The sequence below is a fragment of the Littorina saxatilis genome, linkage group LG1, assembly GCF_037325665.1.
Source record: "Littorina saxatilis isolate snail1 linkage group LG1, US_GU_Lsax_2.0, whole genome shotgun sequence".
NCBI lineage: Eukaryota > Metazoa > Mollusca > Gastropoda > Littorinimorpha > Littorinidae > Littorina > Littorina saxatilis.
The window spans coordinates 32,850,067-32,877,327 of NC_090245.1; the positions used below are offsets into that span (position 1 = coordinate 32,850,067).

General features: G+C 42.2%; 2 protein-coding genes and 1 long non-coding RNA gene across 3 annotated transcripts in view; 1 reads left to right on the top strand and 2 right to left on the bottom strand.

Annotated features, from left to right (window-relative positions):
• Nucleotides 1–15,999, bottom strand: part of LOC138967346 (uncharacterized) — a 30,815-nt gene extending 14,816 nt beyond the window's left edge. Inside the window, exons 1-3 of the mRNA XM_070339874.1 lie at nt 14,944–15,999; nt 13,161–13,452; nt 11,455–11,559 (exon numbers count right to left, since the gene is read on the bottom strand). Of these exons, the coding sequence (XP_070195975.1) occupies nt 11,455–11,559; nt 13,161–13,452; nt 14,944–15,909 (1,363 nt within the window). The 5' untranslated portion in view covers nt 15,910–15,999. The remainder of the gene's footprint in view (nt 1–11,454; nt 11,560–13,160; nt 13,453–14,943) is intronic.
• Nucleotides 16,000–22,243: 6,244 nt separating this feature from the next.
• On the top strand, nt 22,244–25,761 carry LOC138967361 (uncharacterized). Its single transcript, XM_070339891.1, has 3 exons — nt 22,244–22,626; nt 24,143–24,364; nt 25,393–25,761. The coding sequence occupies exons 1-3, from the start codon at nt 22,454–22,456 to the stop codon at nt 25,559–25,561; spliced, it is 564 nt and encodes a 187-aa protein (XP_070195992.1). The 5' UTR covers nt 22,244–22,453; the 3' UTR covers nt 25,562–25,761.
• The window catches only part of LOC138967369 (uncharacterized), a 4,078-nt gene continuing 1,203 nt past the window's right edge, over nt 24,387–27,261 (bottom strand). The window contains exons 2-4 of the long non-coding RNA XR_011455935.1: nt 27,190–27,261; nt 26,742–27,006; nt 24,387–25,717 (exon numbers count right to left, since the gene is read on the bottom strand). The exon at nt 27,190–27,261 is cut by the window's right edge and continues 85 nt beyond it. This is a non-coding gene — a long non-coding RNA (uncharacterized lncRNA). The remainder of the gene's footprint in view (nt 25,718–26,741; nt 27,007–27,189) is intronic.

The following is a 27,261-nucleotide window of genomic DNA, read 5'->3' on the forward strand; positions in this document are numbered from 1 at the left end:
TTAGTAGTGAACAGACAACTACATTTACTCGCTAACACCTGACAAACTAACCAAGCATCTGGCAAGCTAGTTGACCGAATCGCCCTCGTCCAAAACTTTTTAACAAAAAAGAAGGTGACGTACTATTCAGTTTGAAAGCCATAGCAAAGGGTAGCAGTAAAATTCATAAAAAAAAGAATCAGATGAAATCGTATTCTGTCTTTTCAACACTCCAGGAAGCAAAGATGGATGAAGGGAAGATATAAAGAAAAGAAGAAGTTCGTTTCTAAACGGTAGTCCATGAGCAAGCGGTCAAGTGGCCATGAAACACCCATATTTACGACATCCGTGCTTTGGTCGTGACGTGTCAGTCCGTGATGTTATCGTACCGTTGATGACGTCTCGTCACAGTATGCACAGTCCAGGTGTAAGGTGCAAGTATCCAGCGCTGTCCGTGTGGTGCAAAGTGTGAGGCTTTAAGGACACATTCCTCCCGGAAGACGCCTGGTAGGGAAAGGTTGGTGGTTCACCCATCGCTCTGTGTCAGCAACAGCCGTCTGCCACACATCGCTGCCAAACCAGGACTGGAAACTGAAGATCTGACAAACGCCTTTGTATTGCACACTCACAAAGAGCAGTTCCCACCAGTCAACGCTCGCACCCGTACGAATCATCAGAACACCCACCTGTCTCATCGTGTTGCCAATGTCCACAATTTCAGAAGTAAAGCAGTGTTTGGTTCGTACCTCAAAGTCGTTGCGGGTTGGATCGTCAAGACGTATTGTCTGTGCGTGACATTGATCACTTATCAGCTGGACGTAAACATCGTTGTCCGTGCCGCCATTCCTCACCAGCCAGTGGCCGTTCCCGGTCATCATACACACCTGTACCGGTACAGGAGGTCCACGTGAACACAGTAAAGTGTTCCCCTGTGGCGTGTTGATCACACTCTGAATTCTCTGTTGATTTGGAGACGAGGGGTTGATACCAAGAAACCCAAACCTCTTTGAGATTCTGTGGTCATGGGGATCTCTCTTTGCCACTCTGTTATCCTCTTGACCAGTGATTGTCTCGGAACGTCTCTCTTTGCCGTTGTCGGCATGGTCAGAGGCAGAGACAAGCAGCGAGCAACACAGGACCTGCAGTGCGATGAGAAAGATGACAGAAAGTCCTTTCGGCATGGTGGCAGTTGGTGCTGGCTTAACGCTGTGCTCAAGGAGTTGGCGCTGGAAGCAAGGTCAGAGAGATTTCAGTCGTATGGCACCCACAGAGCTGGGACTGGCTGGCAGCGGTGGGGAACCTGTCTTATTGCAATTGTCTTTGTCCAGTGTGTGCGTGCACACATCCCGACCAGGAGCTTGGGTTGACGAGGAATCCAATGGAATTGTCTGTCTGGCCAAAGAGCGCTGCACACACGGCCGCTGTGCAGCACCACGTGGACCAACCACGATGCTCGTTACATCTTCCAGTCGTCCAGATGTTGCGCACCACTCAAATACAAAGACTGTCTATTTTTTTTAAATATTTATTTTTTCATTTGACAAAATGACAGTACAAAGAACTTGGATAAACAGGGTGGTCAAAAAAGGACCTATTTACATGCTGCTCTCTTTTGAGGGCTAGGGGTGGGGGGAATATTTTTTTGCTCAGTGTTTAAACGGAAGTGTAGAAGAAATATTCACCAGAATATCAATTTGGATTACATTTATCAAAGTACTACTTGTAAGCAATCTCAAATGGCCGGCGCTAATTTAGTGACCAGATGGGTGTCACGCACAAAACGTTATTGTAACAGGGCTATGTGCCATACAGAACGCTATTGGGTGTCTTGCAGCCAAATTCAAAGTAACAGGGGTTGTTCAGAACGAGACGAATGGCCATACCAACCACCAGCGTTTGACTTTAAATTTGACGTGCATTTGTCAGCACAGACGTCCAACATACCTGGGTAAGCCTCAAGCTCTAACAAATGCTTCGGAAAAAAGCAAACTAAGCTTACTTGTATCGATTAATTGTACACAACAAGGCTGTGTATGATGATTTGAATTGTCAATCCACACATTGGTTTCAACTCAAAATAGGGAGCCAAAACAAATGTTTCAATACTTTTTATATACCCCCAGCACATTAGCATTGAGCAGTTTTCTGAATGGCACACGCCACCTTTCATAGTAGTATAAGAGTGTGAGTGTATTAGATTAATTCCCCATAAGATTGCTGTGTCCATTCCAACGATCTGGTCACAAACTAATCGTCGCTCATTTTAGATTCCTCACTGGCGGTACATTAATAAAAGAAATCGAAACTGATATCGTTATACTTTTTAATGTAGGGGAAAGGCTCCTAATATGGACCGGCTCCTAATATGGACCACCTCCTGTTCTGACAAACTAACGGCGCTAGAGCGCTCAAAACAATTTCATTCGGTTTATTCACCCTCTCTGGATAAGTTGCACATGTCAAAACAGTTGCAGAAACACAAACCTCAAAACTGTTTGGCTTTTTCGCTTTTTTTCATTTTTGGCAGCGTTCACTCTAAATTTGCCGCCTAAAACGGACTCGTTTCTGTCCACAGCCAAAGCTTTCATAACACAAAAATGGCTATATATATGACAGCTAAGACAGTATTTGTTACATTTTAACAGTAAATACGCCGAGTTTCTACTGCAAAAAAAAAAAAAAAAAATGATAGCAAAATCTCAAAGTATGTGCGAGTCCCCTAATATGGACCACTTTCCAAAAATCGAAGAAAATAAAAACTAAAGGCAATTTTAATTATTTCATTAAGAAGCTTGCTGAAAATAACCTATAACTAGCCCTCGAGATTTCAAAAAAAATATAAGAAATAGTCTTTTTTTTGTGGAAGTTGATAATTTCACTTATTTTCACTCTGTTTTTGATAAGCTTCTTCAGTTTCCTGGTGTGCTTCAAATAATGCTCTCATCAACCCGAAACAGCTAAATCTAAAGCATATTTGAATAAGTCTGACTTGCACACTAAGTTGCATCATGTTATTTTGAAGTATAGGGGGCTTTTTACAGTGATTCGTGAAGGCCGCTTCACTGGTCCATATTGGGCGCCCAGGCTCCTAATATGGACCACTTGTGATTTTTTCTGTATTTAATTTTTGCTGAAGGTCTATCAAAGCTATTTCACTCTAATTAGGCCTAACTGTTAAACTAAGAGAGAAGGACTACCAACCACAAAATGAAACTTCTTCGCAAGAAAACAAGCTAGTTATCAGCAATAAACAAAAAGTGGTCCATATTAGGGGCCCTTCCCCTACTAGTTCTCTTTTACACTTCTACATTTAACTGTAAGACACGTGCTTAATGTTAATAGTTTTTTTAAGAGCAGGCCGAGAACAAAGCAGAGGATAAGAAGGATGCTGAATCGGTCTCGCGTGATCCCCAGGATTCTCCTGCTGTGTTGAATTGGTTCCACTTTTCCACAAGTTAGAACATTCTAAATTTCTGACCAGCCGTTAACCGACCAAGATTGGAAGGATTTCACAGAATTAATCACCCGCGACACTCAACCTCTGGTCGCGTTTTGAGAAATTAGGTATTGATTCTCCTCATTTCTCTCTCTCATTTGTTTAAGGTCGTCGCACGCGGGTCAAGTGGTTATGCTGAACGGACCACAGGCGGAAGGTATCGTCCACTGGACTACTACTATCACAGAGAGACTACAAGGTATGTCACTCACCTTCGAGTCTTCTATGTTCTTGGAGTCGCTTCCTGGGGAAAACTATTGTTCAAGACGGTTTGCCTCTTCCTACAGTCTGTGTAAGGTCAAATAAATACAGTTGAATGATTGTTTGAACTATCATGTGCCTTTAGTTTTCAGCTTCCGTCCGCTGCAGGTTCTTTTTAACCATCATTTGGATGAATCTTGTTTGCGAGCCGCTAATCCACTTGGGGACAAATCATGTATGCGCACCGAATATGCATACCGGCGCTCATTGGTCTAAAACATAATTATGTAAATATTGTGCAGCAAAGGGAAGCTACCCACGGGAAAATAATCATCGAATATCCTGCCGTTTATTAAACAATGATCGCTGGTATGCATATTCGGTGGGAAGAGGCAAACCGTCTTGAACAATATTTTTCCCCAGGAAGCGACTCCAAGAACACAGAAGACTCGAAGGTGAGTGACATACCTTGTCTTTCTGTGATAGTAGTAGTCCAGTGGACGATACCTTCAGCCTGTGAACGGACTAGGGTTTTATAATATGATATTACACCACTAGACATCATGATCAGGTCCTGACAGTCAGGTGTGTGCCAAAGGGTCAGTCATCGTCAGACCCACGTCTGTTTTCAAGAACTGTGACTCAGGTCACCAGAATTGTTCAAACTTTGAACCCCTACCTCTCCCTATATCCCAGCATGTATGACCAACCTTTTATTGAAGAAGACTGAATCGATTTTACTGAATATATCACACGATACACTCAAGTTGTGAAGAAACAACTTGAAGTTTTGGATTCTCTTTCAACGTTTGCGTTTGTGAGGACATTGAACACGGATCAAGTGGTCATGTCCAATAAGCTTTGACTTTGAAATATGAACATCACGCCACGTGAACTCCTTGCGATAATCAACTGTGCGTCAAGTGGTGAATCATTATCAGGCCCACGTCAGTTGTCCAACACTGTCAAGCACAGGTAGAGAGAGAGAGAAAGAGAGAGAGAGAGAGAGAGAGAGAGAGAGAGAGAGAGAGAGTGAGAGAGAGAGAGAGGGGGAGGGAGAGAGAGGCTACCAATCAGTGGAAGTATCAGTTATTTCATTCACAACGTCAGATTTGGAAACAACTTTCGATAGAAATTAATTTTTTCAAAGAAATTCTATTCAACACCAAAGTGCTTTGTTGCGCTTCGACAAAGAAATATCTTTTTGACGAGAAAATCAAGAAGCAGTTAAGAAGAAGAAGAAGGAGAAGAAGAAGAAGAACGAGGAGGAGAACAAGATCAAGAACAAGAACAAGGGAAAGTTGTTATTTTCTATTCAGTACTACTTTCTGCAGAAACCTTTATGTTTTTTCAAACCAGTGGACAAACTCTATAGTCGAAATCAAATAGCAGCAATCAGATTCAGATAAAAACAACCATAAGGCACACATACAGACGCACGCACACTTTATCACTTACAGGCAAACGCACAGACACAAATATTGAAAGAGAGACACACACAGGTACACACACATACATACACATAGACAGACAGACAGGCACAGACAGACAGACTGACAGACAGACAGACTGACAGACAGACAGACGGACACATACATACACGAGCGCGCGCTCGCACGCTCGCACGCACGGACACACACACACACACACGCACACACTGACACACACACACAAACACACACACACACACGATCACACACACACACACACACACACACACACACACACACACACACACACACACACACACACACACGCACGCACGCACGCACGGTAAATATTGTTTATCGTTTTTAGCAGTTACTGCATGATATTCGAAACCGACGCACATACACACACACACACTCACACTCAAACACACACACACACACACACACATACACACACACACACGCACACACACACACACACACACACACACAACACACGCAGCTACACCTGGAATAAGAGAAAGACATGCCGTTTGCATTTCAAAAGTTTACTGCGTATTGTTAAAGAAAATTGCTGATGCCATGACATAAAAGATTTTTTTTCTTCTGAAAGACTTAATGAACAAAGGGAAGTTAGCGCTCTAAACGCATACGACATGTGTAATGGAGTAAGTTGGAGTTATTCGGGACCTGTCTCCTGGCACCTGAGAGAATAACAAGTATTGAAATGAACAAGCGACTTCCATCCATTTAAAAAAAAAAAATCTTAAAACGACACTTCAGGAAATGAACTAATTCATAGACATTGAATCATAACAAATTCTAACTCTGCACACAAAGCAGCCATGCTGTTAAGTTTGGGTATATTTCCAAGTGGAGGGATGGCTTCGTGTCTTGCAAAAGCCCTGTCAAGATCGGATATGGTAAGTCAAATAGCTTGTACACGGACGGACTTTGAATTTTTAATACCCAGCAACAGTTTCTGCATTAGCCTTTTAGCAAATCATCTAATTCACAGGTCAGCAATCGGATTTAGTCACCACGCAACTAAATTTACTCGCAATCACCTGACAGACTTACCAAGTGTCTGGCAAGCTAGTTGACCGAATTACCCTCCTCTAAAGAAGATGACGTACTATTCAGTTTACAAAAACGTTATAATGGCAGCAGTAAAATACATCAAACTGAAAAAGTAAAGAAAAAAGAAAAAAAAAAGAGCCTTTATAAACTGTGACTTTTTGAGAAAATTGTTTTTAACAGTTTTTATCTTCAAGCAATTTTTTATAACCTCATTAAACAATGAATGTCTAGTTAATTTTTTTACCATAAAAACAAAATGTAATTCCGATCAAATCGTCTTCTGTCTTTACAATACCTAGGAAGCAAACTGGATGAGTGGGGGAAGTCGTTAGAAGAAAAAAAATCGATCAGTTCGTTTCTAATTAAATCGGAAGTCCGTGTGTGAGCGGTCCAGGGGCCATGAAACACCAATAATGACGTCATCCGTGCTTTGGTCGTGACGTGTCAGTCCGTGATGTTATCGTACCATTGATGATGTCTTGTAATTGTCGGTAATTTGTCAGTCCCTGGTTATAATGTTCGCATTGCTGTCAGGAGGACAAAGTCGTTCTGGAAGAAGGTGGACCATATTGTCAATGTGTAGCTGAGCGAGTGTAGATGTGGTATACCAACTATGGCAATCTATGTACGGCCACTCTCCTTTAAAAACGTAACAATTTCCTTTATATTCCACAGCAACATAGAGAAGCTGCCACAAGTCGCAATCGTAACCGAAGACTCGTGGACCTTGCAGAAGAGAGACCGTCGTCACAGCAGAGCCAATGTCCGCGATATTCAATTGAAAGCAATCACGTCTGCGTGTCTGAAAGTCGTCACGATCTGGATCATCGATATATATGGGACGTGAGTGACATTTACTCTGACCACTCAGTTCAACCCACACATCGTCGTCTGTGCTCCCACCCATACTATTAATGCCTGCTCCAGTATACGTGCAGACTATGATTGGGACATTTCTTTCGCCCCAACAGCGTGGTGTTCTTGTGGGCGAGGTGTTTCGTATTTGTTCAAATGTTTGCCTATCAATTTCTCTTTTTGCTAACCTGTGGTCATCTTGACCAGTGACCATCTCGGGTCGTCTTCCCTTGCCGTTGTCAGCTTGGTCAGAGGCAGAGACAAACAGCGAGCAGCACATGACCTGCAGTGAGATCAGCAACAAGACAGAAAGTCCTCTCGGCATGTTGGCTGGTGCTTGGTCAGAGGTGGTTGGACGCAGACCTTGATTTTTGCAATGCTGACGGTGTTGGAGCTGGTATTTCTGTATCGGTTGATTGTCACCCACAAATCTGGGCTGGCAGCCGTGGGGATTCTGTCTTATTGTAATCGTCTCGTCCTGATCACGGGCGGGTGTTGACGAGGAATCCAATGGAATTCTCTCGCTGTCCCTTCATGAATATTCATACATTTCAGGTTAGATAACTATATTTAAATTTCTGACCAGCCGTTAACCGAACAAGATTAGAAGGATTTCACAGAATAAATCACCCGAGACACTCAACCTCTGGTCGCGTTACGAGGAAATAGTGACAGGTTTGTATTCTCTTTATTTTGTTTCTTCAGTTTTAAGGTCGTCGCACACGGGTCAAGTGGTTCAGCTGATCGGACTAGGGTTTTATAATATGATATCACACCACTAGACATCAGGTCCTGACAGTCAGGTGTGTGCCAAAGGGTCAGTCATCGTCAGACCCACGTCTGTTTTCAAGAACTGTGACTCAGGTCACCAGAATTGTTCAAACTTTGAACCCCTACCTCTCCCCATATACCGAACGTCTCGAAAAGGAATCAACCACAGGTGAAGTAATGCACGGATGTCATATTAAAAGGACAGTTTCCAACTTCAAGGTTTGTGGTTGGAAAAGGTGAAGATTGTTTTTATCTTCCAGGTAAACTTATGTGCAGACCTGCCAGTGCTTTATCTTCCTTCGTGTGTACATGCGATCACAAGACCAAGTACGCACGAAAAAGATTTTAAAAAAAACAACGCTCGCGCTGGACCCGAGTACTCTTCAGACTGGCTCGCTCCCCCAGTATGAAAGTTTTTGTCTTGTGCACGTTTAAGACCAAGTGATTGCTCTGTGTGAATTACAGGCATTCCCTTTGCTATATAACTACATTGCATGCGAGCCGAGGATGTGCGTGGTGACTGGCCTTTCTCTTTTATTTGATCACAGTGATCACTGCCGACCCTCTTCATAACTGGTGAACTGGTGGCCCACGACTGAAGTTCTTTTACTGTCCTGGCTCGCGGATTCTTGCATTTATCACGCCCCAGGTAGTTTTACCAAATTCTATAATGTAAAGTGAAGGTAAAAGACTGAAACATATGTAAACAAAGGAAACCATAAGAAAAAATACAAATTAATATGAAAAGAATCAAAACACAAAATCGCGACCTCTAAACCACCGCAGTCGCGACCGAGCAACCAACGCTTGGTAGAAAATGGGGTACACAAAAAATCTAATTATTCAAACACACAACGCGCAAAGCCTGGCAAATCGTCTCGCATGCGATACCACGCCGTGGATCGTGTAACTCTGCATTTGCGCCACCGCAACTTTTTATCGCTTCACGCCGACGAAGAGGCAAGCTGCAAGGTAGGTCTCTCACAGAAAATGAAAATGTGTAGGACTTTCAGGCATCATCTAGATTCTTCATTAGTACATTTTAAAGAAGTATATACTCAAGGTCTAAGGTACGTGCTTTTTTAGTCGAAATGTCAGATTTCGGCAGTTCAGAAGTCCGATTTCTGCTGGAATTGTAGCTGAAATTGCACGATTTGTCCCTTCCTTCGTAACTTCAACGAAACAGCACTAGCTGATGCATTCCCGTGATGATATCATGTGAGCTAAACATGTCCTTTGTATTCTTGATGAATGCTGTTGCACAATTTTGTCTTTGGGTGACGCACGCGGCAAAAGAAAACACAAACAATTAGACTTCATGTTATACGCCACCGATGCTTGGTGTAATTCGCCACCGCAATTTCACGTCTTGGGTGTTATTCGCCACCGCAACTGTCTAATGAATTGCATACTATGTTGAAGAGTTCAGTGATTCTGTCACTTCCAATTGAAAATATTGATTTGGAGTTGTTCAGTTCAGTGTGTAGTTCAGCTTTTGTAGAACACGTTTCTGAGACGCACCTGGCGGCGTTTCACTCCCACATTCTTCGTAATTCTTCTTTCCCGAAACACGTCACGTCTGTCAGAGGCGTTCTTTTCTCTTCCAGCGTCAAACTGATGAGTTTTTGTGTTGTCGCTGGTAATAGGAATGACTGAATTTTAGAATTATTTTACACACATAAACACCAACGAAGCTTAAGAATTTTAGAATTATATGGTATTTGGCCCCACAATGTTTTTAACAGGAGCGTTCCAGGCCCAGTTTCAGACTCAAGTGACCGCAAATCAAACAGGAAGAGGTAGGTTCCATATTGTCAACCACTGAGTGTTTATTGCTAGAATGGCAAGAATCGCTGCGCTCTTCAATCACATATGCTTATACAATAACTTTTCTGCCTTTAAATCCTTTGCATAGGCAAGATCACGCCACGCCCCTGAGTTTAAAACTTGCAGCACTAAAGTTAAAATGCTCCTATCAATTGCTGTCAGTTTTGTGACAAAAATAAAGGTTTTAAATGCCTCCACGATGTTGATGCGTTTGAAAATAACAATTTGCGTAGTGCGGTGGCGAATAACAAAAAATGCGGTGGCGAGTTACATCTAACATTGAATTGATGCGGTGGCGAATTACAGAGAGTTGTTGACACTCTGTTTTTATCTGCTTCTTGCAAAGTATATATGGAACTATATACAGAGAAACTACACGTGGAGATTCATAAAACATTAAAGTTATCAGTGAACATGTCCAAGAATAACCAGTAATCTCCGTTTTGTTGCATTTGCCGCAGAAACTGAAAATATGCCCAAGACATGGGGAAACGAGAAGACAACCAGATCGTCACGATCACCAGGGCCACCAAAGCATCAAAAAATATATACAGAAATATAGCTAAGGATATAAGTATGTGAAATGCAACACTTGAGAACATGCTGAGTGCCTAGCATTCTAACAATTTAATTTATCATTCGAGAGACCTACCTCGCAGCTTGCCTCTTCGTCGGCGTGAAGCGATAAAAAGTTGCGGTGGCGCAAATGCAGAGTTACACGATCCACGGCGTGGATACGCATGCTTTTTACGACGCTATATTTCTCGTCACTGTGTGACGCGTTCGGCTGTTCTATCAGCTCAATGGCTGGCTGTTGCTCCGTCTGAATTCGTCCCACCGCCAAGTCGTTTTTGTGGTTTATTTCGCATTTAAGTCCCAGGTAACATTATATCGTGGTTGAAAACGACGTTAAACACTAAATAAAGAAAGAAAGGTAACATTATGAAGTTTTAATACGATCAATCGGACCTATTATCAAGTTAGTGTATCAACTTTTGAACGAACTGCGCCCAGTAGTTTCCCAGCAATAAGCTGTTAAGTCGAGACAGACACACACACACACAGACAGACAGACTCACACATAGACACACACACACAGACACACACACACACACACACACACACACACACACACACACACACGATTAAAGTCTGTTGGGCCCAAGTACTAGCGTACTCGGGGATAATGTAATGCATATAGAGAAACACGACAACTCCCAGCATGTATGACCAACCTTTTATTGAAGAAGACTGAATGGATTTTACTGAATATATCATACGCTATACTCAAAGTGTGAGGAAATAACTTTAAGTTTTGGATTCTCTTTCAACTGTTGCCTGTCTGAGGACATTGAACACGGATCAAGTGGTCATGTCCAATAAGCTTTGACTTTGAAATATGAACATCACGCCACGTGAACTCCTTGCGATGTTCAACTGTGCGTCAAGTGGTGAATCATTATCAGGCCCACGTCAGTTGTCAAACACTGTGAAGCACAGGTCAAGAAGAGTCTGAGCCACCAACTGTCTGAACCCTTGACTCTCTGAACCCTTGACTCTCTGAACCCCGGCTCTCTCATATTATATGGTTGTTTTAGTGGCAATGCTGCTCAAATTTATTTTCCGAAATTTATTTGCCAAACTGGCCATGAAAGTTTGGGTTATTTTCGGTGGTTTTCGACACTCTTTGGCGTCACCTTCCAAACCACCGTGTAAAAGTTCAATGCCTCTGCCAATTAGAAATAAGAATAAAATCAACACAGACACACACAAATTCTACAACATAAAAATACGACTAACAAAATAAAAACTTACCTGACACAAGACGGTGTAAACCGTTGACGGCAGAGCTGGTGTTTATGAGTTGCGAGGTGTGGCGATAGTAATCCAGGTACGTGTTCACAGAGCCGCATGGTTCTTCTGCAAACATTCAAATCAAATGATATTCTACAGTTGTCAAAATTGTTTATTTTTAATTTTTGATTTTGTATTGATTTATTTTTTGAGAATTTTGATTTTGTCTAATTCTTCTTTTTTTCTTTTTAAATTTTGTTTTAAAATCTTAAAGTTTTGTTGTGTTTTTACGAACTATACATTGAAAAAATACATTCCCGTTGATGGCTCGTAATCGTATACGGTATGCACCTGTCAAGACAATACCTACAACAAGTATACAAAATTGTCGTCACCCGAGACATAAATTCAATGCAATGCGAGCCATCAGCGATTGAACATTGCAATGGCCTTCTTTGAGCAACTAAAACTCAAATTTGGGCGGCTGATAGAGATACTGCACATGTGTAATAGTTCAGCACTACAAAAAGCAAAAGAAATGTAAGTGAACTGGTTCGATGCTTGAATATAATTATACATGCATATAATTATGCTTCTGATGTGCGTCACAAGTTCTTGTAGATGACAGTCTCGACCTGTACCAAATGTCATAATTTGGTAAACATTGCAAAATGAAATAATGAATAATTTCCAGTAAACGTAAAACGGATTTCTACAGTGAGCTCAGTATTTAAAAGTAAATGTCTATGTTACCAAATTGACATTTTCCTAACCTTAAAAAAAAGCAACAAAAACAAGTCGCGTAAGGCGAAAATACAATATTTAGTCAAGTAGCTGTCGAACTCACAGAATGAAACTGAACGCAACGCAACGCAGCAAGACCGTATACTCGTAGCATCGTCACTCCACCGCCCGTGGCAAAGGCAGTGCCCGTGGAATTCGTTTTAACTTTCTGAGCGTGTTTTTAATCCAAACATATCATATCTATATATTTTTGGAATCAGGAACCGACAAGGAATAAGATGAAAGTGTTTTTAAATTGATTTCGAAAAAAAAAATTTGATAATAATTTTTATATATTTAATTTTCAGAGCTTGTTTTTAATCCGAATATAACATATTTATATGTTTTTGGAATCATCAAATGATGGAGAATAAGATAAACGTAAATTTGGATCGTTTTATAAATTTTTATTTTTTTTTTACAATTTTCAGATTTTTAATGACCAAAGTCATTAATTAATTTTTAAGCCACCAAGCTGAAATGCAATACCGAACCCCGGGCTTCGTCGAAGATTACTTGACCAAAATTTCAACCAATTTGGTTGAAAAATGAGGGCGTGACAGTGCCGCCTCAACTTTCACGAAAAGCCGGATATGACGTCATCAAAGACATTTATCAAAAAAATGAAAAAAACGTTCGGGGATTTCATACCCAGGAACTCTCATGTCAAATTTCATAAAGATCGGTCCAGTAGTTTAGTCTGAATCGCTCTACACACACACACACACAGACACACACAGACACACACACACACACACACACACACACACACACACGCACATACACCACGACCCTCGTTTCGATTCCCCCTCTATGTTAAAATATTTAGTCAAAATTTGACTAAATATAAAAAGCAATGGACTCATGCTAAAGCTCCACTGAATAAGTCGGCCTACAGCGTCTTTTGCTTCGTGAAGAACACTCCCAATGGCCATCATACATACCGAATCTGGCACTTTCTAGCCACTTGGACTGGAGAGGAAGGGGCACTTTGACGTCACGATCATGACGTCCCAGCACGTTCAGCAGATCGGTGGCGCCGCACTGCGGCAACCCGGCGATGATGAAGTAAGGGAGGCAACTGAGACGATGCTGTCTTTTGTCAGGTGTATCTTGGTTGCGTTCCTTGGAGAACTGCGCCCAAACCTTGAAAGCGCCTGCGCGACAGTGTGTCGTCTCGTGGGGATTGGAGAAGAAGCACGGATTTTTGAATTTGGCAAGTCGAGGTGGAATGTTCTGTGAAGAAAATCTTAAGTGACAGTGAGATCAAATATTTCAGACGCTATTTTGAAGAAGTTGTCTGACAAATTTGACCTCAAAGACAGCGACATTACATTTTGTTTTGATGTGCCGTAATAAACGATGTCCTGTCCAAAACTGAACTGTTCCAAACTTGGGGAAAGACTCATCAGTAGGTAGTATTGAAGAGAGTGGGTGCCACACTCACCCGATTTAAACCCTCTAGTTTTCTACCTTTGGAGGTAGAAATGATTTGTACTTTTGTTGGGTGAAAGTTTTTGTGGGTTCACCTTGTAGCCTACTTTGCGGTTGCGTGACCCGCTTTTAAAGTACTCATTGAAATGATATATTACAAACAGACAGGGTTCCGCAATCGCGCTGCACAGACATAATCGCACGTACACATGTACACTCTCATACACTATATAGACGGGCGCAATGGCTTGGTGGTAAGACTTGGTGGGCGGGGATATAGCTCAGTTGGTAGCGCGCTGGATTTGTATTCAGTTGGCCGCTGTCAGCGTGAGTTCGATCCCAGGTTCGGCGGAAATTTATTTCACAGAGTCAACTTTGTGTGCAGACTCTCTTCGGTGTCCGAACCTCCCCCCGTGTACACTACATTGGGTGTGCACGTTAAAGATCCCACGATTGACAAAAGGGTCTTTCCTGGCAAAATTGCTTAGGCACAGTTAATAATTGTCTACCTATACCCGTGTGACTTGGAATAATAGGCCGTGAAAGGTAAATATGCGCCGAAATGGCTGCAATCTACTGGCCGTATAAAATTTCATCTCACACGGCATCACTGCAGAGCGCCTAGAACTGTACCCACGGAATATGCGCGATATAAGACTCATTGATTGATTGAAGACTGACGCCGACCTCCAAAGCGGAAGGTCGCAGGTTCGAATCCCGGCCGCGCCTGGTGGGTTAAGGTGGAGATTTTTCCGATCTCCCAGGTCAACTAATATGCAGACCTGCTAGTGACTTATCCCCCCCTGCACACCACGTCAGCGTTCGGTGGGTTAGAGAAACACGAAAATACTCAGCCTGCTTCCTCCGAAAGCGGCGTATGAACGCAGAAGAAGAGGAATACACTATGAAATAAGAAAACTGAAGTGTATTGAGGTCTAACGAATGACGTCTCACAACGTGCATGGTCGTCCTTGGCGGTCAAGAAAGCCGCCGCGATCATTGCGCAGACGACACTTCTAGACCGCCAATATTTTTTGTGCGCATCACGTGCTCCACATAAATCGGCCGGAAACGAAGCAATTGGGAAACCTGGATAGACACACATATATTAAAAAAGGTAACTGCATGGCAGTGCGGACTTGAAACACAGACAGACACACAGATGACATACACGCATGCAAGAAGACATACAACCACACTAACACCACATTTACCACAACTTTCTACAAACACACACCACGCACACACTCACAAACACACGAATGCGCGCGCACACACACAACTACAACTCACCACATTCATGAGATCGACGTTCCTGCGGTACTGAGGGTTGACGAACAGAAGGTGTCTCACTCTCCGCATCTCCCTGTCATCGTGCCAAGCCCGTCGTCTGTCAGCCCATACCTCTTGCACATGACCCACTTCTTTTATCTTCTTCTTCCTCCCACTCCCTCCTGTTTGTGGTGTTTGTGGTGATTCTCTCTCTCCTCTCCCTTCTCCACCTCCTCCGGGATTTTCATCTGGATGACCCATTTCTTTCACCTCCTTCTGTGTCCTAATACTGTCTCGTCCGTGTGACGATTCTCCTCCTCCTCCTTGTCCTTCTCTCCTTCCTATTCCTCCTGCTCCTCTACCGACACTTTCTCCATGACCCATTTCTTTCATTTCCTTCGGCCTCCCCACATTCTCTTCCACTCCTCCTCCTCCTTTTCCTGATTTCTCCATTTGTTTCACCTTCTTCCTTCCCGAACTCCCTCCTCCTTGTGATCCTCCTCCTTCCCCTCCTCTTCCTTGAGTATCGTCCGAGTGGAGGCTGTCCTCTCCTGCCTCCCCGTCTCTGTCTCTCTCCCCATCCTCGTCTTCAGCTCTCCGTCTCTCTGCTCTCTCCTCCTCTAAGACAGCATCTTTATTGACGCTGTTACCTCGCGAAGCTGCAGACTTCTGCTTCGTCTCGGCCTCTCTGGCTCCTTTAGCCTCACACACTAGACACGTCCTATTGACTAGATCCCTACACTGGTCCTCCAGAGACGGTTCTTCAGGTTTGGACGGAGCTAGTTTCTCCGGGACCAGGATGATCTCGTGGAGCGCCTCCTCCATGAAACGCTCTTCGGAGCTGTGAAGCTTGAGCACAAGTTTCGGTGACGTCAGCGCGTTCAGTGTATGTGTCATCAAGGCGCATGCGCAGAGGGTCAAGCCGAGCAGCAGAGCGTACCTCAAGTAGGGACGTCTGGGAAGCAGCCTCCTTGGTGCTTCGATCATGGCTGCGACTGCTCTGTTTTTCTGTCGTAAATGCAAAAGGCGATCGAACGCGTAACTTAATAAATTCAAGAAAAGAGAGAGCTGCACTTGCTACTGTCCACAACTACTTAAGACCACGAAACATCCAAGTCAGCACTAGGCTTATTTAGTACAGGCTTGTCAGTTCAACCAACCACATTCGTTTCGTGCAATATAAGGAAGTGCTACATCACAAATGTTGCGTACACGTCTTTGGCGGTGAAACGAAGTTCACACCAAAAACACAAACGACTTTCGTTGATTTGGGCGATTCTACGAATCTACTTTCGTTGACTTTGTAATCATGTTTTGGTTATTTCTGTATGGAAACCTTTAATCTATTGGATATAGGTTACCTGATAGTTTATTTAACTGTTCATATCTTCCTACTGGTCTGGAGTGGACGCTAAAGTCGATCTTTCACTGCATTTCTGTAGCATACATTTGCCCAGGTTGCGCTTGGGAAAATCAAAGATGGCGGCCCGGATCCGGTTGCCGCTTCACGACTTTAGAGTTCTATTTCTTCCCTAATATAAATAGAATACTTATATTTATTGGGCAGACCTTAATTTGTGAACTGTCTCACTTTGAACAGTTATAAATTGTGTGAGTAGAGCTTCGGGTTGCAAATTAATCGCACATAACACACATCGCACATCGCGCTTCTTCTGCGAACAGAACTTCTCTGCTGGCGTCAGTCTAAACCGCACCACTTTTTAACATGCACTGTTGTTTCGTTGTGCGCGCGCATCCCAGCGGGCAAGAGAAAATGAAGTGGCGAAGAGAAAGTGGTGGGCTTTGTTCTTCTCTCTAAATCTTGCTACTGACCACACCATTCGCTGGACACTGCATTCTGAAGTTGCTGACCTCGATCTCAAAAAGACAACATTGTCAAACTCAAAACAAAACTTTTCACAAACACAGCACCACAAGAGCTTGTGTCAAGTCCCAGGCCCGGACCCGTGCATGGCAGTACAGTAACATACATGCACAGCAAACGATAGAACTTGCTCAGTGACACGTTTACTGATAAAAGGTCTTGCGGTTTGAGTAGCTCGTACATTACTGTACTTCCAGCAGTCGAATTTCGACATCAAAGAACACTTCATTATCTAAACTTTTTTTTACAAAATTCAATGCCATCGGTCAAGAAAGAAAAGAGTCTTGCTGATTAGGGCTGTAAAGAGATTTCACAGTCAACAAGCCTGTCACAAGTACTCGTCGAATTATGTGCAGACCTGCTAGTAGCCTTATCCCCCTTCGTGTGTACACGCAAGCACAAGACCAAGTGCGCACGGAAAAGATCCTGTAATCCATGTCAGAGTTCAAAAATACCCAGCATGCTTCCTCTGAAAGCGGCGTATGACTGCCTAAATGGCGGGGTAAAAACGGTCATACACGTAAAATTCCACTCGTGCAAAGACACGAGTGTACGTGGGAGTTTCAGCCCACGAACGCAGAAGAAGAAGAAGAAGAAGAAGTAGTCGTCGACTGTCATTCTCACCAAGCCTCAACAAAGAAAGAAAGAAACAAACAAACAAACGAACAAACAAACAGTTAATTACAGCCAAGATTGGAAATATGATGCAATAGTATCACGGTATTTTACAAAACATGTTTGCATAATAATGATGCTAAGTCTTCAGTCTTGTGACAGAAACCTAAGAGCGAGATCTGTTTCTTGTCAAACAATGTGGGACAAATGCCCCGCAACCAACCCTCATCCTTGATCTCGTTTATTCTTACAAACAGACAAAAAGAGAAAGAAACAAGTCGCGTAAGGCGAAAATACAACATTTAGTCATGTAGCTGTCGAACTCACAGAATGAAACTGAACGCAATGCAATTTTTCAGCAAGACCGTATACTCGTAGCATCGTCAGTCCACCGCTCGTGGCAAAGGCAGTGAAATTGACAAGAAGAGCGGGGTAGTAGTTGCGCTGAGCGTTTTAACTTTCTGAGCGTGTTTTTAATCCAAACATATCATATCTATATGTTTTTGGAATCAGGAACCGACAAGGAATAAGATGAAAGTGTTTTTAAATTGATTTCGAAAATTTAATTTTGATCATAATTTATATATTTTTAGTTTTCAGAGCTTGTTTTTAATCCAAATATAACATATTTATATGTATTTGCAATCAGAAAATGATGAAGAATAAGATGAACGTAAATTTGGATCGTTTTATAATTTTTTTAAACTTTTTTTTTACAATTTTCAGATTTTTAATGACCAAAGTCATTCATTAATTTTTAAGCCACCAAGCTGAAATGCAATACCGAAGTCCGGCCTTCGTTGAAGATTGCTTGGCCAAAATGTCAATCAATTTGATTGAAAAATGAGGGTGTGACAGTGCCGCCTCAACTTTTACAAAAAGCCGGATATGACGTCATCAAAGGTATTTATCGAAAAAACGAAAAAACGTCCGGGGATATCATTCCCAGGAACTCTCATGTAAAATTTCATAAAGATCGTTCCAGTAGTTTGGTCTGAATCGCTCTACACACACACACACGCACAGACAGACACATACACACACACACACACACACACACACACACACACACACACACACACACACACACACACACACACACACACACACACACACACACACACACACACACACATACACCACGACCCTCGTCTCGATTCCCCCTCTATGTTAAAACATTTAGTCAAAACTTGACTAAATGTAAAAAAGAGAAAAATATGGATAGACCGTGCAGGAAAAAAAAGAATTGACTCGGAATTTGTGTGTGTCTCGCTTAGTTTCTGCTGTGATGTATATTCTTTGGTAAATGTTCCGAAAAGGTCATACCTGGCCATGAATGTTCCCACCATTTTCAAAATGTCTAGGCTGTCATTAGTGTCACCCTTCCTTCACTGTAAAAAAGTACGGCAATCATGTCGAAGTGACGGCAAAGTTCACGGCAAGGATACATAAGTTTCAGTGTTTCGACGACTTCCAACGCCAAAATATACCCCTGTTACCGTATGTGTATCGTTACACCCTTAGGCTTAGAACCCACTTACCCTTTTGTCAGTAGTAGTGATTTCAGGGGTGTTTCGGTCTTATCAGGCAGCAAGTCACTTGATAAGGACAGCTTTGTGTCGAACGACATTCAGGGTGGAGTGAGTTTCAGTTTTATTTATTTATTAAGGAGATTTCTATAGCGCATAACTAAAAGCACTATGCGCTTTACAATATCACTAGGTATAAGCACACGCAAACATACTCTGATTAAATAGAGCTTAGCCTAACAAGACATACTAAGAACACTAAACATTTGAGTTCATACAAAAATAGAGAATTGAATTAAATACTGGACAAACGATTAAAATAAGCTTAAGGCCTACACCGACTACAATGGACTATTTCAAATACAAAAATTTAGTTAACTATAAAAGGCAGTGCATAAAACTCCATAATCCTAAGAAGGTCGAACAAATAAAAAAACAAAAACATAAAAAACTATTTAACCATAATTACTTCGTAAAAGATAATAAACATGGTATACAAAGCTGTAATTTTTAACAACAAATCTAAAAAGATTTCCATGCCATATTGCACAACACATTTTGAGACACACCCAACCTCACACAAGCACACATACACACTTACACACACACACACACACACACACACGCACACACACACACACATGTACTCACACACACACACACACACACACACACACACACACACACACACACACACACACACACACACACACACACACACACAATAAATTCAACAAATATTTAAATACATAAAAAGAATTAAGTAAGCGTTTAAAACATATTTTACAAACAACAGTAGTACATATATATAGTGTTAATAATGTGAGACTACGATTTGTTTTGTCAAGAGGTCCTAAAGTCGACAAACACTGCAGCATGGCTCAGTGTCTTTGCTTTACTGTTCAGGGTTTTACATGTATAAGGTCATCCCTCCACTTGGCAGCACAACAAATATCAACATAAACACCCTGACTGCCTAGCTGCTTTCTGTGCAATATGGTTTGTGTGTGAATTGATTTCGTAATTGACACCAGTGACAATCAGCAAACATAACTTGATTCATAGGCGGGGATGTAGCTCAGTCGGTAGCGCGCTGGATTTGTATCCAGTTGGCCGCTGTCAGCGTGAGTTCGTCCCCATGTTCGGCGAGAGATTTATTTCTCAGAGTCAACTTTGTGTGCAGACTCTCCTCGGTGTCCGAACACCCCCGTGTGTACACGCAAGCACAAGACCAAGTGCGCACGAAAAAGATCCTGTAATCCATGTCAGAGTTCGGTGGGTTATAGAAACACGAAAATACCCAGCATGCTTCCTCCGAAAGCGGCGTATGGCTGCCTAAATGGCGGGGTAAAAACGGTCATACACGTAAAAGCCGTGGGAGTTTCAGCCCATGAACGAACAAACAAACAAACTTGATTCATAAACAAAATGCCCACTCTCCACTGAAAGTAGCCAGGCTAATGATTTATGGCGTGTGTCCAAATGGAAGTATGGTCTTATCCCATGTAAAAGCCAGGCCAGGTCTGAGATGGTGACCCGAACATTTACACTGGAAGGACTCGACCTTTAACCAAAATATGAACGTACAATTTGTCGCCATCATGGCCTACCATCATAGTGAAAACCAACGTTTGTCTCTTCTTGTGAACGATTTCCAATCACATGGAAAACGAATTTGTTTCTTCTTCTAAGAACACGAAAGTAGTCATAACGTCAATTTTTGTTTGGGCAAACCCGCTTAAATTCTTTGTCTTTCTTTTCTTTTTTCTCTTGATAGAGTTGAAACAGTGTGTAGTATAGTTCCAAGCACCCTGTGGTTTCAACAGTGGCCAAACCGATTAAAGGGACTATACCTGTGATTTCTGCACGGGCTTGTAAGGGCGGTGGTTGTTTCCCTTGATAGACAAACGCCGCTCAATGTCTACTTGTCATGTGTGTGTGTGTGCGCGTGTGCGTGTGTGCAGTGTGCGTGCGTGCGTGTGTTCGTTCGTGCGTGCGTGCGTGCGTCATTACGTGGGTGCGTGCTTACGTGCAGTGCGTGCGGAGAGAGAGAGAGAGAGACTGAGAGAGAGAGATCAAATCAAATCAAATCAAATCAAATTTTATTTTTCGAGGGTTGTGGCATAAGCAATACAACGAGCTTTTTTTCAACCAGCCCTCGCCCAGAGAGGGGACTAATCTAATCACATATTTACACGGATATTCACGTAGAAAAAAAGGTAGAGAAAAACAACAACATATGAATATTTACATATTACATAATTATTATACATAAATATATGTAACGTAGTGAAAACAATGCTGAATACACATGCATGAGTAAATGTGTTATTTAAAGCTTTGAGAAAGCGAGAGAGCGAGCGAGAAAGAGAGAGAGAACTGATTGTTACGAAAACGATCACTGAGTCAATTAGTTTATCCTGAAAACACCATTAAAATTTTCTCCTCATCGGCACATGAAAGGTCCCTCAAAGCAAAGACTAACACACACACACACACACACACACACACGGAGACACAGACACAGACAGACAGACAGACAGACAGACAAAGAGTCAGACAGACAGACGCATCAGTCTATATACGCACGCCGAACAGACACCGAGACACACCTATAGTAACGATGAAGATTGCGAAAAGTGCCATTCATTTCACACTCACTCCTCCGGCAGTGGTCCTTTACACCAGCGGATCCAGGCAGATGGCTATTAGTATGCCCATAATCAATACCAGACAAGGCAATGAAACATGAGCAACGATAAAATCCCCTGTGCACCCCAGCTACTGATCTGATAATAGCCACTGGTCAGTTATTGTGGTCAGTGGTGATTGTGTTAGCAATCGTCAATTCTTAGGGGAAAACGGTCGCGCGTGTGTGTGTGTGTGTGTGTGTGTGTGTGTGTGTGTTCGTGTGTGCGTATATTATATATGTGTGTGTGTGTGTGTGTGTGTGTGTGTGTGTGTGTTCGTGTGTGCGTGTGTGCGTATATATATATATAAATGTATATGTGTGTGTGTGTGTGTGTGTGTGTGTGTGTGTGTGTATGTGTGTGTGTGTGTGTGTGTGTGCGTGCGTGTGAATATATGTTAAAACCTAAATTAAGGGAAAAGAGTCGCAGTATTCAACATGGAAGCAGTGAAAAGTAACAAGTCTATCCATCGGTCTTCAAAACCAGCTCAACTACAATTAGATTTATCGGGAAATCCCGTCCTGTCTAGCTGTTTTAGGTTTCCCTTTTCTTAGAAACTGATTAGAACAGAATTTTTTTTGTTTTGTTTGTTTGTTTGCTTAAAGGAAAAGTCCAAGGTTTAGGGTCACTTTTGATACGTTGACACTTTTAATTCATTAACCACAATTGTATGTGTAAAAATGAACACAGAAGCCCCAAAAGTATACTTTGAAACCTTTTTTTGCTGTTCCGAATTGTTCCACCGCGCGCGCAGTCTTGGCTCATGACCTTTTGCACACGTGTATACTACGTCACACACTGCTCGAACAAATATGGCCACTCACAGTATTTACAGCAGCGAGGAAGAGGAGGAGTACGACGGACCACGTTTGAGCCAGGCTATCGTTCTTCCTACCAGTTTGAACCACGGAAGAAAGACGAGGAAAGAAGGCCACAAGACGCTGCTCGTAACAGAGCCAGCATGCAGAATCGGCAACACTGACTGGTATGTGATTACTAATGTTGTCGCTATCTTCTGCATGCTAGATCAAAAGTCATGTGCGTTTTCCACTCATCAGTTCTTGTGCTTCTGTTGGTATGTTAGCATGACAGGATTATGCTAAGCTGAGCTTTTCAAGCGTCTTGTTTTCTTACCACTTGGATATTTTACTTGGGACTGTACAGTTCAGAATAAATGTATCTGCAGTGTTGCCTACACTTGACGATCTCTTTCCCCTCTGGGAATTCTAAGCACGGGTTTTTTTTCCGTTTACACAACAAAACATGTTGAGCGTAATGCCATTTTCTCGTACAGAATGACATTGATGTTGATGATATTTTCACTGATTCGTGACAGTAAGACACAGTGTTTCGTTTTAGGTAATGCATGGAACCACAAAACAGTAAAAGGGAGCTTTCTGAAATGGCGGCGGTGATTTCAATATTCAGAGATCTATCTCAGGAATATTGCCTTACATGTGTGCCTATGCCCCTGTAACCTTTTTATGTATTTTAGATCTGCCATGATACGATTTGTAAAACGACGGAAGGACATGAGTTATGGTCTAAAAGTGGTGATTTGGGGTATTAATTTTAGGAAGGAAATCGTGCCAGAGATGTTGTTTGGTCAGTAGGGAGGTTGGGAAATAGTTTTTTCAAGGGTAGAAGGACATTTCGAGTAGGCATTGAAAATGAACGAAAGGCAATTCTGGGACGATACCAAGGATTGTTGTGAATGATGCAGACAAAGCGTGTGGGTTTTTTTTTATAAATCAGTGCAGAATTTAATCTTGAGTGAAGCGGTATGTTTTTGAAGAACTCTTCAAAACAATCTTCGTTCTGTTGAATAGGAGGGTGTGTGTGTGTGGGGGGGGGGGGGGGGGGGGGGCATAATGGCGTGTGCCCGATTTCAACAGAAAAACTAGGAAGATCTATCGTAGATCTGAAAATAAATAATTCAGTGATGAACAAAGATTAATTTGTTTGTGCGTGTGTGTGTGTGTGTGTGTGTGTGTGTGTGTGTGTGTGTGTGTGTGCGCACGCGCGATACCCGTGATGAGGCGACCATTGTGTAGTGGCTATGTTCCCCAGGCTCCAACAGAAGCAGGCTGAAATCGAATTCTGTGAATGTGATGCTTTCTCAGAAATATCCAAAAATGCATGCACAACAGTTCCCTTCTTTTGATTGATGTTTGGTCTGTTTTGTTTCGCAACATGGGACACTGTTCAAAAGACAGTGCAGGAGTATTTTCAAACACCTTGAGGAGACAGGACATTGTTTCTGTTTCACAGTGGCCAGGTCAGTCACGATGTGTGGTCAGTGTTAAAAAGCGACCCTGTTAGATTCACTCGAAGGGTACTAACACTGCATGCATTGTGAAACCGCGACTAATGGTACTGTTCGTGTTGTTTTTGTAAAGCATGGTAAGTTTTGTGCATACATAAGAATCACCCGTTTTTTTGTGTGTCTCCTATGTGAACGGGGCATGCTGTTATGATTACAGTGTGATCTACTGTTTCAGGTGTCAGTGCGGACATTGCTGCCGGATGCCAACTTCTGTTGAGTGTGTGTGTTGCCACGACGTCAGACAAATCAAACAGAAGGTAGAAGGCCTGGAAGAGCAGGTAGGCTGCATCACAGCACATCCTGGCTTTCGTACCGTGTGCCTGGACATCTACTGCCTGGAGACCGCATACTATGCGTACAAGCAGGACTACGGGCGTCTAAACTTCGATCTGCATGAGTATGTAACACAACACAAATCAGAAGATTATCATTCGGATATATTTGCATATTCTTACACTGACAAGAGAGTGAAATACCCTGTAGTACATTGTATTACACAAATAAACAGATCGGATACGTAAACTAGACACAAATACATCGAATCTAATTAAATCTTCATTATAAACATTAACAGTGGAAAATAACAGCAACTGGGAAACAATAGCATTTGTGTGAAATAAATACAAAACCTATTGTAAGACTGAACACCCACCCACAAACTTTTCAAGATACAATTTAATTGATGTGGGATTCTTCAGTATGTACACTTCTTACTTGCCGGTGTAGCACGATATTAATCCTACGAGATTTTTACTCCGGAGTAAAAAATTCGTACGAATATGTTACTCTACTCATACGTGAGAAAGTTACTCCCCACGACAGGTGTACTCCGATTAAAAAAAATGACGAACAAAATTGTAACTCCCCTGACAAATAATTAACTAATACATTAATCCACCCTATCCACATAATTATCAGTATGATTAGAGCTTGTTCATTTTTCTTAAGTTTTGACATCGGAAATGTACCTCATTGCTTAGAATGGGTGTGTAGCTGATGATCGTTGGTGAAAGCCTACAGTAATAGAACTTGGCGGACATTGGTCATAGTTCGATAACTGCCTGCATACAGTATACCTACATAACAGATTCCAACACAAATTTCTAAAGTGAACATGTCATATCTTTATATTTATGGATGAAGAAAAGGAGGTTTCCGCCTGACATTTATCGAAAAAAAGGAAGACATCTTCTGGAAGGTTTTAGATGCAAAGTTTCATGAAGATCTCAGCAATCATTTTCAAGGAATCGCTCCACACGCTTTCTATACGATTTTCGTATGAAATTGTAATCTATTTTCTTGCTACGGGTTATTGATATATAGATTTTAAATATTTGCCTATATTATATTTGTGACAAAAATGCAGTGTGTTCAATGTTATTCTGGGATTGCTTTACACCACTTGTTTCTTTCTTGCTTTCGCAGGAAATACAGATATGTCGCCTACAGGCAGCTGGTGCGATGGTGTTGGGGTTTTCTAGGCAAAAGCATCAGGGTGCCTCTACCAGCTTGTGCCGTGAAAACGATCAGGGACACTTTCCCAGACGGAGGAAGAGTGGGGTTCAAACTCCCCCAGCTGGAGGGAATCGTGTGACCCTGTGTTGAACAGCTTCCTGCATGGTGGGACGATGGTACTGGGATGCCAGGTGGTCTGGTACATGGTCCACATGATCCCACAAACTTAGTTCCAGGTTCCTGGGGCTGTTGGTGTACTCCCGCATCAGATACTCTGTGAGCCGGTCAGCATAGCCTGTGCCCCGCAAATAGAAATACAAATTAAATCGATGAATTTGACTCAAGAAATAACTGTTTGTGGTGATATGCATCGGTATGAATGTATAACGGGTACATTAAATATACCCCCCCCCTTCCCCCTCTTGTGTTACAACGTTCACTACCTTTCTTGGTTAAATGAACTGCTTGAAGTTAAACTTTTAGAAATTTACCCTCACTATTATATATTTTTCTAATTTCTAAGATTTGATTTTGTTACATATCTTTTTTAGGACATAGAGTGGGAGTTCCACTAAACTCAGGTCTGTCAAAACTTTTGCATCAGATAGTGAATTTATGACTCAGAAACATACTCATAAGGGAGAGATCATTGAAACTGAAAGCAGAGGTTATTTGTGGAATTCCCCAAGTCTTCGTGCATGCGAGTGTCCGACAAACAAAACTGTAGCACGTTCAACCATCTTGACAGAAGGAACAAATACCCACGCTTCCAAAGTAGGTTAGAACTGTTGCAGAGTAGTACAGGAAGGTTTTTCACACTATAACTACCACTCTCATGAAGTTTTTCACTTCAATTGAAAGCCCATGATAGTGGTACGATATCAAAACAGAAAAGCTTAAAAAACAATGATACTCGCCGGGATTATTGTCGCTTTTCTACTCCTCAAAAACTCAGCTAATATTTCGGCTGTCACTGTTTACAGTCAGGATGATTGTGGGCTATATTTATAATGTACCCATCATCCTCTGTTTCACCCCACCCCGTGTCATCCGGGTTGCTCCAAAACAACATTGTCTGCTTCAGGAGCAGACGACATAGAAATAGTATACATCACAATCACATACGGACATGATCTGTTGCATAAATTCCCTTTTCTTTCTTTTTATCTTTTTTTTTTCTTTCGTGGGGGGTGGGAATGTTTACAACAATGTACATGAGATATAGCGAAATTCGTGATTAAGCGTGAAACGGGACATTGGGAATTTCCCCATGTTCAACTAAGAAACAGCGACAAAAGATTCATGACAAAAGCTTGTACCTTCCAGTGATAACTGTGTCACAGCTCTCCTCGGATTGGTTACTGAGTTCCCAGTCCTCGTTTTCTCGATCTGTCACCATTCCCTCCTCCTCGTCTGACTCGCTGACGGGCTCTTCCTCCATAACTTTGAAAAGATGTTCATGCACTGCTAGCGGTTGTCGGTTTCCTTTGGGTTCTTCAGGATCCGTCTGCTGGCAGAAGTCAACCTTTTTCATGTGAACAAGAGGTGCTGGGTGTAGGCCTACCTTATCATCAGTTTGTGACCCTTTAAAACAGAAAGAACACTTCATCCTTTGCAACTTTCATGCTCATAATAAAAACATGAAATTCTATATTTAGCGCGCATGTGCGTGTGTGTGTGTGTGTGTGTGTGTGTGTGTTTGTGTGTGTACATGTGTTTGTGTGTGTGTGTGTGTGTGTGTGTATCAATGTGTGTGTGTGTACGTACACCTTTCACATTGCTGTGGGTTGACTGTCTGTGCACAGGCAAATATTTTGATGACTGGCGGTTTTTCGTGAC